Below are 12116 nucleotides of genomic sequence, written 5' to 3' on the forward strand. Positions count from 1 at the left end.
AGAACCAGGAAGTACGTCCACACTGCAGCAGCTGATTATACAGGAAGTGACTCTGCAGACAGGAAGAAGGAGGTCGGGCGGTTCAAACATTCGGTCCCCGTCCCGGAAGGAGGTACCGAGACGTCAGCAGCAGGAAGTTCTTTTATTTAAAGGTCCAGAGTGAAACACTGAAATATAATATTAATATAATAATAATAAAATAATATAATAATAATAATAATATAATAATAATATAATATAATAATAATAATATAATAATATAATAATTAACTGTTTTTGTTCCCTTAGGATGAGACGTCCTCTTCTGGAGGAGTCCGCCACTCTTAATTTAATTTAACTTAAATTGTTGAAACTGATCACAAAGTAAAACTAACTTAGTTTTGTAAGGTTAATAAGTTAATAAAAAACATTGTTGATTAAGTAGCTTTAGTAAATTTAAGTGACACTGATTTAATTTGTGAAAACAAAGTAACAGTAAGTTATAAAGCATAAGTTGCTTCATCAATAATCTTTTTTAACTTTGAGTTTGTACTTAAAAACTTGAAATTTATTTTAATCTAAAAATGATGACATATTGACCTTAATGGGCTTCCTTACAATCAGTTTCCTTCAGTCCTTCACTTGAGGAAAATATATATTTAACAGATAATTTACAGTATTTTTACTTTACGTTGATTATAAACTGAAGTTAAATTAACTTCCTATGAATTAAATCTCTCGTTCAATGACCGAGACTGAGACCATCAGTCGGTTCGGGCCTCCTCACACTGCGGACAGAATTAGAGATTTCATAAAATATATATAATATTTTATTAATGATGAATGCAGTTGTAATTAATGAGTGAATTAGCCTCAGTCTGTTAGCTTTAGCCTCAGTTAGCTTTCCAGGTTGAATCCACATTGTTTCCATTCAATGTTCAGATCTTTGTGGTTTTTATTTGAACCAGATGAAGATGATTTTCTGGTTAAACTCGAGATGAAGGAATTATTTGTTGTTTCCTGGTAGAAATATTCGGCGTCCTTCCTCGCTGGCTGCAGGTCGATCAGTAAAATGTCTGACGGGGGCAGAAACTGAGCGGGACTCTCGATCAATCACTCTGATCACACAGTTAGTGACAACATTTAACTGTGCCCACGCAGCCATCGATCCTCATTGATCCCTCTAATGTGGTTTCTGTAAGGCCGCCAGTCACAGAGCCACTTTGAGGTCTCGATGCTCATTATGGATGACGCTCATCGATCGCGGTAAACAACGGACTAAAGGAAGATAACTGAGCTTTACTGCTCGGTGGTTAAATGAGACGTGAAACCACCGTTATAATAAATGCCATATGTTAAAATAAATACATAGAATGAAAATAATAATAAAAAAATTATAAAATAAATTAATAGGAAACTAATAGAAACTAAAAACTAAAAATAATAGAAAACGAAATAAAAAAAATTATAAAAATTATAGAAAATTAAATAATAATAATAAAGGAAAATATAATAAATAATAACATAAATAAATTAACAATACATAATTAATAATAAAAACAAATGTAATTAAATAAATCAAATAAAAATAATTAATAAATGTTATTAAATAAACAAATAGGAATAATATCAAATGTAAGAATAAAAAAAATTAATTAATTAAATTAAATCAGGCTGTGAGAGGATCAATAATCAGTTATTGATAGTATATCTGATCAGTTATTGACAGTATATATGTGATCAGTTATTGATACTATATGATAAGTTATTGATACTATATGATCAGTTATTGATACTATATGATCAGTTATTTGTGTACTGTCCCTTTAAAGGTTAAACCAACGGATGAGATTCACGCATGCGCACTCCGCCCCGTGAAGAACTAAATGCGTCAACTTTTTGTTTGTCTGAGTTTCTCCTCATGTGTCTGCAGGAAATGGTGAGTAACTGCTGGGCTGTTTGTCCTGCACTAACAACAACAACAACAACAACAACATGAACAATAATAATAATAATGAGATAATTCGGTGTTTCTGTCGAGTTGGAGGAAGTTTGAGCAGGAAAAGTTTGAGCTGTAAAAGCAGCGTTTCTGCCCGCAGTCTGCTTTATAAAGTTCTATTATAATATACATAACTATAATCTATATTATTATATATAATATAAATATTACACATTGTTGTATCCAGCGGATGTTTGAAGGAACTTTATTGAACTCACGATGTCCGCTGACAGTATATTCAGTGTTAATCAATGTTAATATACTTTATTACTGTTAGTTCATATACTTTAGTTACTATTAGTTCAGATCCTTTAGGTAAAGTACTGTGAAAATACTCCATTACTAAAGTCCTGCATTCAAAACCTGAAGGAAAAGTATGGGAGTAATAATAGAAATATAAATAATAAGAAAGGAAATAAATAAATATATAATGTAAAAAAATATATAAAATACGAAAAAAGAAACTAATGTAATAAATAAATATATAAGATGAAATAAAAGAAGAAGAAATAATGAAAATGAAATAAATGTAATTAAATAAATAAAATAGAAAAAGAACCAGAACCAAAGTTATATTTAGCTGCTGTCTGTGTTTAAGGTTTATTTTATATACTGTTATTATATTCAACTTTATCCTATAAGATCATCATGTGTTTGGCTGTTTTCACTCTTCATCCTCATGTTCATCACAAACATCTGGAGATGGATTCAGACAAATGTAATAATGTCTTTATGTAATATTAAAAGTGATTTCCCCTGTAATCGAGTACTAATGTAAAGTATAATTTAATAATATAAACTGAAGTAAAGGTTGTTAAAGTCGTATTTCAGAACAGTTAAACAGAAGAGTTAAACCAGGGATAAACCTTTCTATAGCATTTGTTTGTTTATATAATTTTTGAACATATAAAAGAAAGAAATGGAAAAATAACATTAAAATAAAATGAACAATAACCTTAATGAATAAATCCTCATAAACAACATTAAATATTATTAATATTACTAGTTTGAAAAGGAGTCAGAGGAAGTTTTATATTTCAACCTTTCTCTGCTTCTTGTCAGTTAAATTATAAACGTATATATTATAACATATATTAATATAAACTGTACTCATACACACACATTTCCATATCTGCTGTTTCAATATACAACAACAGATTATTTAAATAAAGAGCAGCTTTCACTTTTCCTGCTAATGTACAAATCTGCATCAAAATAAGAATAATAAAACATCATGAAAAACCTGGAAATGTAGGGACTAGTTTTCCAATCATTGAAACACCTGGAAATTGATTAAAATGAACAAATATCCTGGAAATTAACTGTGTTTACTGTAGTAAACTGTAGTCAAACAGAGAGACTGTCTGTGGGTTGGGAACCTGGAAGAATGCATTAATGCTATACTTGTTAGATGAGGAACTCCTGGAAAAGGTCCTGGAAAAGGTCCTGGAAACAGTGGGAACCCTGACCACGCAGCAGAGCTTTTTATGAGTGGAGCAAACATTTTAAACATAAATATCTCAGTCGATCACATTCCTTTAACTGCGAGATAACAGGATTAATATTTATATTATATTATAATATTAATTGTGCAGCTTTAACTTAAGCAGAGAGCAGCAATGTTACATATTCCAGGTCTGAAAAACACAACAAAACGAGCACAATCTCTCTCAAATGGACTTTTATGATGATAATTAAAGAAGAATCTGGAGCAGCAGATTACAAACAATGTCTGAATCTGAATTATGGACTAAAAATGGAGGGAAGATGTTTCATATAGAGTTAAAATCAAAAGGCTCTCTCCTTTTCTACCAGGTGTAATTATCTTAGAAATAAGTGTTTTATGTCCATTTATGTTTTGTAACAGTATTCTCTGTTTTCTCCAGAGCGAAGATGAATGAGGATGCGTTCGAGGTCCCGGAGAGGACCGAGTACCGCTACCTGGTGCAGGAGGAGGACGAGGAGGAGGTGCAGTACGTTCACCACAGAAACTACATCAACCCTCTCCTGGTGCTCTCCCGACGCTGCATCGTCCTCATCTGCCTCGGCGTGCTCGCCCTGCTCTCTATCGCCACCTACCTGGGCTACGTGGCCCAGACGCTGCCGCCGGGCGTCACCGAGGTGTCAACGCACTGCGGAGACTTCAGAGGGCGACTAGTGAGTCTAAACCATCGAATGTCTCATTGAAACCAACCAGAAAGCTGTTTCAGATCACAGTGTAACGAACACATTTGACCTCCGAACGTTCCTCTTTAACCAAAACTTTATTGAAGAACAGATGTTGTAATCCTTAAATCTACTTCCTGGTTTTAACCCTCCTGGACTTCCCCTAAAATGTGAGAAGTGCATTCAAGTGCTGATTGTGCAGAAATCACAGCAAGAATGAGGAAGAGGAGGGAACGGACTAACTAATAATTTTTTATTACTGACAATTATTAGTAATTAGGGCTGACGACATCACATTTATTTTTTCAAGTAAAGTTCAACAAGAAACTTCAGAAACATACTTCATCAGTCATTCTGCGGAATTCAAAACAAATAATTATTATTGATCTGCCCTGATAATTATTGTGCATCCCTATTACTAATTAGTTACACTACTAGTTACTGTGGAAGTAATATTATTACTAGTAATGAGTGACTGCCCAACTGATTTTAACAATAAACTTTGTCTTTTGTCCCTAACGTGCTTCCATAGTTTGATTTCCTGCAGATTAAATAGATGTTTGTGTGTTTTATTTTTCTCTGCAGAAGAACGGTGCGTACTCCTTCAAGGGGATGCCCTACGCCGCCCCCCCCGTTGGTAACCTGCGCTGGGCTCCTCCGACCGAACCAACGTGCAAGAGCGTGACGTCTGACGCGGGCCGCTTCGGCAGCGTGTGCCCTCAGGTGCGCCCGCTGTTGAGCTCGGGGAAGCTGATGGGCCAGGAGGACTGCCTCTTCATCAACGTGTGGACGCCCACGCTGCAGCCTGACGCCAAGCTGCCCGTCATGGTCTGGATCCACGGAGGCTTCCTGCACATGCTCAGTGGAGGAGAGGAAGGCTACTCGCCCACCGAGAAGCTCGCCGCCGACACGGGAATGGTTTACGTGAGCTTCAACTACAGACTCAACGCCTTCGGCTTCCTGGCTCTGGAGATACTGAGAGAAGGTTCTCCAACGAACACCTCAGGTCAGTCCAGGACTCACATACAGTTTATTCCTGAAGCTGTCAATCAATACTGACTTCAACTCATCAAAATGGTTAAAACGGATTATTTTAAAGACTTTAAGTAACACAAACTACATTTTTTAAGTTCAATAAGATTCTTCATGAAGGCAGCTTTTAATTTTAAGTGACACTAACTTAGTTTTCTGTGTTACAGAAACAATCCTGATTCAGTATCTTTCTACTTTCACAGCACAAAATTCAGTTTCACTTAAAATTACAAAAGCTACTTGATTAAGCATGGGTTTTTTTTTTTACCTAAAAAATAAAGTTAGTTTTACTTAAAATGTTTGAGCCGCAGTCGAGTGCTCTGGGAACGTTTCCTAAAACCTGAAACTCAATTAGCGTTTTACCTCTTCTGGCTTCTCCGTCTCCCTCAGAGTCAGGCGGTTTTTGTTAGGGATGGGAATCGAGAACTGGTTTTTGATTTATTTGACATCTGAAATACATATTCATTAAAAAAATGTTGAGGATAAACACAAACAAAAGTAGAAAAATAACTTATTTCCACTGTGTTTCTCTTGCCCAACGTGAGACAGAACCCAGGTTCAATATCATACTGACAAATTTATTTTGAGCTGTTTGAAGTTTAGTTTTATTCTTTTAGTTTTGCTGCTGTAGCAGGTACTGCAGGTCAAAGTGTGGCTGTATTAAAAAAAAAAAAAAAACATTTTCAGGGTTTCCATATCTAAAAAATCGGCCTCACGAGCAAGAAACTTGATTTTCTGGTGGTTTAGAACCAGAAACCGGTTCTTCCAGTTCCAAACTGTCTGATCCATCAGAATCAAATATCATGATATCTTATCAATTCCTGTTATCAGTGCCAGTGTGTTTTTCTGACAGTTACACATTGCAAAACAATTACATCAAACTCCTGCTGAAGAAACTCAAACTGCTTAAATTCTACTCTGAGTTCACACTCTGAAAACCTCTGTAGGTCTTCTTCCTTTCCACACAGAAAATTATCAGGTATCAATAAGAAGATCAAAAAGAATTGCAATGATATGCAGAATCGATAATGTTGCTGGTATCAATAAAATCGAGGGATGTCACTCCTTAATGTTTTCTTACATATTAATATAGCCCATTAATACATCTCTCTCCTTAAAACTGTCCTGCAGAGTTTGTTTTTTAGTCTTTATCTGAATGAGTTGGATGAATGTTTATTTTCATCTTTTGTGCAGATTATATTAATAATTTACTCTTCTTTACTTTGTGTTCGCGGCGTGTCGAGTGTCTGTCTCGCCTCTGCTGTTAACGGCCGACTGAAGTATTAGTGGCTGTTTATGCTGCACCGTCTGGTCAGGGAGAATTACATCCTCGGTACCGACGGGACTGTAGAAAAACAACATTTTGGCCTCGACTTGGTACCAAAGTATCGGCTCTCGTGACATCCCAAATAAAATCTGATCAATTCCTGTGCTTAGTTTTTGGTTAGAAGTAAGGTCTGTGGTTAACACAAGCGTAATATGAACACATTGCAAAAGAAAAAGCCTGAAACACGATCAATAAATAAAAATAATTGTATGTACAGATGAGTACAGAACATCAGTATGACTGTATTCTGCTGATACTGATTTCAGAATCACTCTCAGGCCTCTTTGGGGTCACCAGAGGTCAAATGAGAGTTCTTTACACGCTCTGCTCAAAACACAAATTAGGATCAAAAAGGATTGAAGCAGTTGTTATAGTCACTGTGCAGCTTTTAATAGCTTAAATAAGTTATAATGTCCATTTTCTTACCAGCTGTTTTCCACTTAAGAAGCCTCTTGAAATATTTATTGTGTTTACAGTCCGACCGAATGCTGATCAGTCCATACCTCCCCATTAGGATGTGAATGCTTAATGAATGTGAGCCGGATGAATGGAGCTCATTTCTGAGGCTGTGTTAGTGTTTGCATTATTGCACGCTGAGGGACGTTAGCGTTACATAATCCAAACACTGTGACCTTGATGTGAAATGACCCGTTAAATGAGAGAGAGCCTCGCATGACATGATGGCGTGATGGCAGGGCGCATGAGTCCCTCTCATCTTCCAGGAGCCGTTTCTCCGGCGCTCAGGTTTCTAATTTTGAATCCGTGGCCCATTTCCTCACTCCCTCAGCTTGAAAAAAGTTAAATTTAGTTCAGGCTGCCAGAGCGCTACGAGCGAGCTGGTTTTGTTTCCGACGGAGAAAATGGGACGCTGTAAAACAAGGCCACATCAAAGCAGGCTGTGGTTGCTAATCGATCCCTTTCCCCGCCGCTCCCCGCAGGGAACTATGGCTTCATGGACCAGATCGCGGCTCTGAAGTGGGTCCAGAGGAACATCCACGTGTTCGGAGGAGATCCTGGGAAAGTCACCATATTTGGGCAGAGCTCAGGTATGAAAACTGTAAAAATTAAAGTACATGAAATGTGTCTTTTTAAGGTTTTTATAGGTTTCCTTCATGTTTTTGGATCGACCAGTATGTTTACTTCAGGGCCGATACAGGAACTGATTATTAGTAATCAAAGACAGATAGTAGATAGTAAAAATTTGAATCTCCATACTATGAGACATACTAGGCACTATGACTATATCTGAATATTGGTTGGTATTAGTGGTCAGGGCGGGACTCTTATCAGACAGGTGAAGTTTGGTTCAGATTGAACAAATTACACTGAGGTTATGAAAACTTCCTGGTTCATGGCGAAATGTAGAAATAATACGGCACGCCACGGACACAACGTTTGACACACAGTCACAAATAGCCCAAATTATAATTATGATGGTCTTTAGTTTGCACTGACCAAATTTAAAGTCAATTCAATCATTGTCCTTGAAGGAGTTGGTTAAAAACAAGGCGAAAAATCACAGAAAATGACAACTAAATTCAAAATGGCCAACTTCCTTTTGGGTTTGGGGTATGGGTCCAAGAGGCTATTTTGCTTGTCTGGTCATTATACACTTGCGTACCAATTTTCATACATATCAGTCGTACATGTGTTGGGGGCTAACGTTACGCTCCTTTACCAGCTGCAACAGTAAAGTGATGAACACATCTGACAGTCTTCCTCATCTTCATCATGTTTCCTTCTGCGGTCTGGTGAAGGTGGGACGTCAGTGTGGACCCTGATGACGTCTCCGCTGGCGAAGGGTCTCTTCCACACGGCGGTGGACATGAGCGGCTCGTACGTCTACAACGCCACACTGAAACAAGCCGAGTCCGACAACCTGGTGTTCCTGAAGAAGACGGGCTGCAAAGACCTGACCTGCCTCAGACGTCTGCCCATCAAAAAGATCCTGCAGGTTGGTATGGAAGACCATTCCTGCCAATGTGATTCTGTCTCTATAATGAGAAACTTTATCAATATTTTACCTTAGTATCTAAAAATAATGACTTATTTTCTAAATAAAAACACAAATTTTCTCAAAATAACGAGAATGCTTCTTAATATTTTGACTTAATATCCTGAAATATTGACTTATTCTCTCAAAATGACAAACTTTCTCAAGATTTTGACTAATTTTCTCAAAATAACCAGGTTTCTTAATATTTTTGACTTGATATCTAAAAAATAAGACACATTTTCTTAACTTAGTATCTCAACATAATTACGTTTGATGCTTTAAAGTTTTGAGAAAGTTTGTCATTATAATCATTTACATATCCTTTTTCCCCCGTCACATTGCTGTAAATAGTCTTCCATAGATAGGAGACGTCTTCACTCCCTCTACAGTCTCAGATAATCAGAGAGGAAGTCCACTAATTAAAAAAAATCCAATAACAGAAAAAAAAACTCATTACACCTACAGCAGTTATTCTCTTTAATGTTCCCTTTAATATTTGAGGATTTTATAAAACATCTGATTCATTGCGACCTTTGTGATATAACCATCATAAAGTTTTTAAATTGCTCTCTCCTGTTGAAAGATAGTTCAGGTATCAGAGCACCTGGATGTTCCTAATTTGAGTTAATGAAGAAACTAAATTTACTGGATTGTATTTTTCTTTCATTGTGAAACTCTGAAATCTGCAGCCATAATTTCACAGAAATATTCGGCACCTTCACTCAGAAAGACCATTAAGATTTATTAAATGAAAAGATCTTCGGCAGAGAAGCAGAAGTCGTTTTTAAAAAGAGCTTCCATCCAACATGTTTCACTGTAACCTCGGGATGAATTATGAATAATGCATTACATGAAATTAAATAACATACGAGCTCAGTGAAAAGGATGAACTTTTATAAGTGCAGCAGTCATCATTCTGTATATTACTGTTATTATGTTTTTAAAATGTCATGTTGCATTTTTCTAGCTGTCACTCAGTTTGTACATTTCATTTTTGCATTTCTCTTGTTTTTGTTTAAATGTTTTTTCTTTATTTCTTCCATAAAATAAGGAACCGTACTCGGGTTGTTATTGTCAGTGTCTGAAGGCATTGATGGAAGACAAAGGATTCCCCTAAGATGGGAGATAGACCCCCTTTTAGTTTAACCCACAAACAGACCGTAGACTAATTCACTATCAACCTACTCCCACCACGACCTCCAGAGACACATACACCTCTTTACACCTTGATACACATCGAACTTCATTCAAAGTGGACAGAAACAAACTTACACAAACACATAAACATCAAATCAATCAATTGAGCAAACCGGCTCTATTTTCTGCACCTTTAATCTAAAATATTCCAAAGGTGAACTCTTTATTGTTCCTCTGCAGGCCGTGCCGTGGCAGGAGTACCCGTCCTGGGCAGCAGAGGAGCTGACGGACCTCCCCGTTAGAGGGCATTTCATCGGGCCGGTCGCAGTGGTGGACGGATACGTCCTCGAAGGTCCACCTTTCGAGGTGTGGGAGAAGAACGGGAACCACAGTGACGTTCCTTTCGTCGTCGGGACGACAGAGCAGGAGGCTGACTTCAGGTGAGAGCTCACCTGGTTCAGGTTCATCGGTGTCAGCTGTTACTGTGGTCAAACTCAGTCCTCTGTGTCTCCTCTGCAGCCCCCCGGCTGGAAACATCTCCACATGGACCTGGGGGGACTACCAGTGGTTTGTGAAAGGTAACAGATAGTTTCACACTTGTGTTTACAAATAAGACTTTAATAAGATTTGAGCGGTTAGGGTTAGTATGCATAGTATGCCTTTAACTTAATCGCGACTCATCAAGAAATCACGAGGTCGTCGTTGTGAGGCAGCGATCAAACGTTAAAGCTCTCGTGTTGTGCTTGTTGGTAACAGTGTTTGTATGCAGCTATCATTAAAGTCATCCTTATACACACTGTAAACAGTTAATTTAACTCAATAAATTGTTGAAACTGATCAAAAAATTTAAGTAAAACTAATTTTTATTTGTGCTGTGAAATCAAAATACCCAGTAAAAAGTAATTAAACAGGTTGCTGAAACTTACAAAATTGACTTTGTATTTCTTGAAATACTTAAAATTGTTGATGTAATTCATTGCAACAATATTTTAGTTAAAATAACTTCAGTGCATTTTATCTATTTATCTTTCCACACAGATAAACTTCAGTCCTTCGGTGAGAATCTAACCAAAGAGGCGTTGGAGCTGTATCCGAGCTCCGAGCCCTGCCCCACCACAGACCGCTGTCCAGAGCGGTCCTACACCACCATGGTGTCCGACATCAGGGTCACCTGCCCCAACAACGACCTCGCCGGGAGGGCTGCAGGTAAACTCATAAAACACAGAGTTCACCAGGTTTAAATCAGATCGGTGATTAAAAGGCTACCATGAAAACTTAAAGCCTTAATATGATTTAAACAGGTCAGTTATATAAAAAGGATTTAAACATGTTTATTTCTGCTGTAAGGACATTTTAATATGGGGTCTTATGGAGACTCACTGCTGGAGCCAGCCTCTAGTGGCCATTGGAGGAACTGCAGGTTTTTGTTGACACATGAACAGACATGAACGCTAAAAATGGGCCTTAATTCACTAATTTAATGTCTCATATCATGAACCTGCATCATTAAAAAAACAGGATTAAAACTGGAGTTAATGGAGTGTCTCAACTCAAATGTGTTCAACAACTGTTAAAATACACATTGAATGTACATTTAATTGTTCCAGGGACAGCTGGCAGTGTTTCCTCTGCTCAGACCCAGAGTGAAACACCTCCGTGCAGTTCATTAGTGTATCAGAGCGTCAGTGTACATTACAGGTTGTTAAAGTCTGAATAACAAATTCTGTGTATCTGCTGAATGAGTTTGTGCTGCAGCAGGATTGTTTCATGTTGGGTTTCGTGCCTGTGGGGCTTGTTACGCTCGCTCTGAGTAAACTGACATTTAGCTGTTGTGAGAGGAAACTGCAAAGCATCCTGGGTGATTTTTCTGCACGGTTCATTGGGTTTTTCATGTTGCAGAGTCTGTTTTAAGTTCAGAAAAACAGCCTCTCTGAACTGATGATAAATCATACCTAAATATTTTCTCCTGAAGAAAGAAAAAAGCTTCTCAAACAGTCAAATTCATCAAAGCAACATATAAAGATTCTTTATTTATCTTAAAATATCTCATGAAGAGACTCAAACCAACAGTGAATATATCTAACAAATACTGTGTGTGTGTGTCACAGACATATCTTCTTCCTCTGTGCATTAAGCTCCATCATTGAGCTGCACTGTTGCACACACACACACACACACACACACACACTGTGGTTTATTTATACACCGTCCTCCTGCCCCAAATACTCACTAGAGCACCTAATGTGGATTCATCTACGGCTAAAATTGTCCCCAACAAATGCAGAATTTCCTTCTGTTTGTTTGATAAAAACTACAGCGAGCATCTTTTTAAAAAATTAAACTATATATGTGTGCGTTTAAAGATTTCTTCAGTAGGAACCAATGAACCCGGAGCTGAGAGCCACAGACAGGAAGTCAGACTGTTATTAGACTGTTATTAGCAGACTGTTATTAGCGGACTGTTATTAGACTGTTATTAG

At 37.4% G+C, this 12116-nt stretch overlaps 1 protein-coding gene across 1 annotated transcript; it reads left to right on the plus strand.

Moving 5' to 3' along the window:
• Positions 1 to 1822: 1822 nt before the first annotated feature.
• si:ch211-71n6.4 (para-nitrobenzyl esterase) lies at positions 1823 to 12022 on the plus strand. The gene is made up of 9 exons (XM_035651961.1): positions 1823 to 1918; positions 3865 to 4135; positions 4730 to 5150; positions 7442 to 7549; positions 8261 to 8457; positions 9877 to 10076; positions 10156 to 10214; positions 10675 to 10842; positions 12000 to 12022. Exons 2-9 carry the CDS (start codon positions 3872 to 3874, stop codon positions 12020 to 12022), a joined length of 1440 nt encoding a protein of 479 aa, XP_035507854.1. The 5' UTR covers positions 1823 to 1918; positions 3865 to 3871.
• Positions 12023 to 12116: the final 94 nt, after the last annotated feature.

The sequence above is a fragment of the Morone saxatilis genome, unplaced genomic scaffold, assembly GCF_004916995.1.
Source record: "Morone saxatilis isolate NCDOM2014 unplaced genomic scaffold, NCSU_SB_2.0 Contig11, whole genome shotgun sequence".
Classification (NCBI taxonomy): Eukaryota; Metazoa; Chordata; class Actinopteri; family Moronidae; genus Morone; species Morone saxatilis.

What these genes read in the sequence shown, in the direction of transcription:
- si:ch211-71n6.4 (XM_035651961.1), top strand. Translation starts at nt 3,872, where the DNA reads ATGAATGAGGATGCGTTCGAGGTCCCGGAGAGGACCGAGTACCGCTAC. An exon ending in TTCTCCAACGAACACCTCAG is followed by an intron (nt 5,151 to 7,441) that starts GTCAGTCCAGGA and finishes CGCTCCCCGCAG; the next exon opens with GGAACTATGGCTTCATGGAC. An exon ending in GAGCAGGAGGCTGACTTCAG is followed by an intron (nt 10,077 to 10,155) that starts GTGAGAGCTCAC and finishes TCTCCTCTGCAG; the next exon opens with CCCCCCGGCTGGAAACATCT.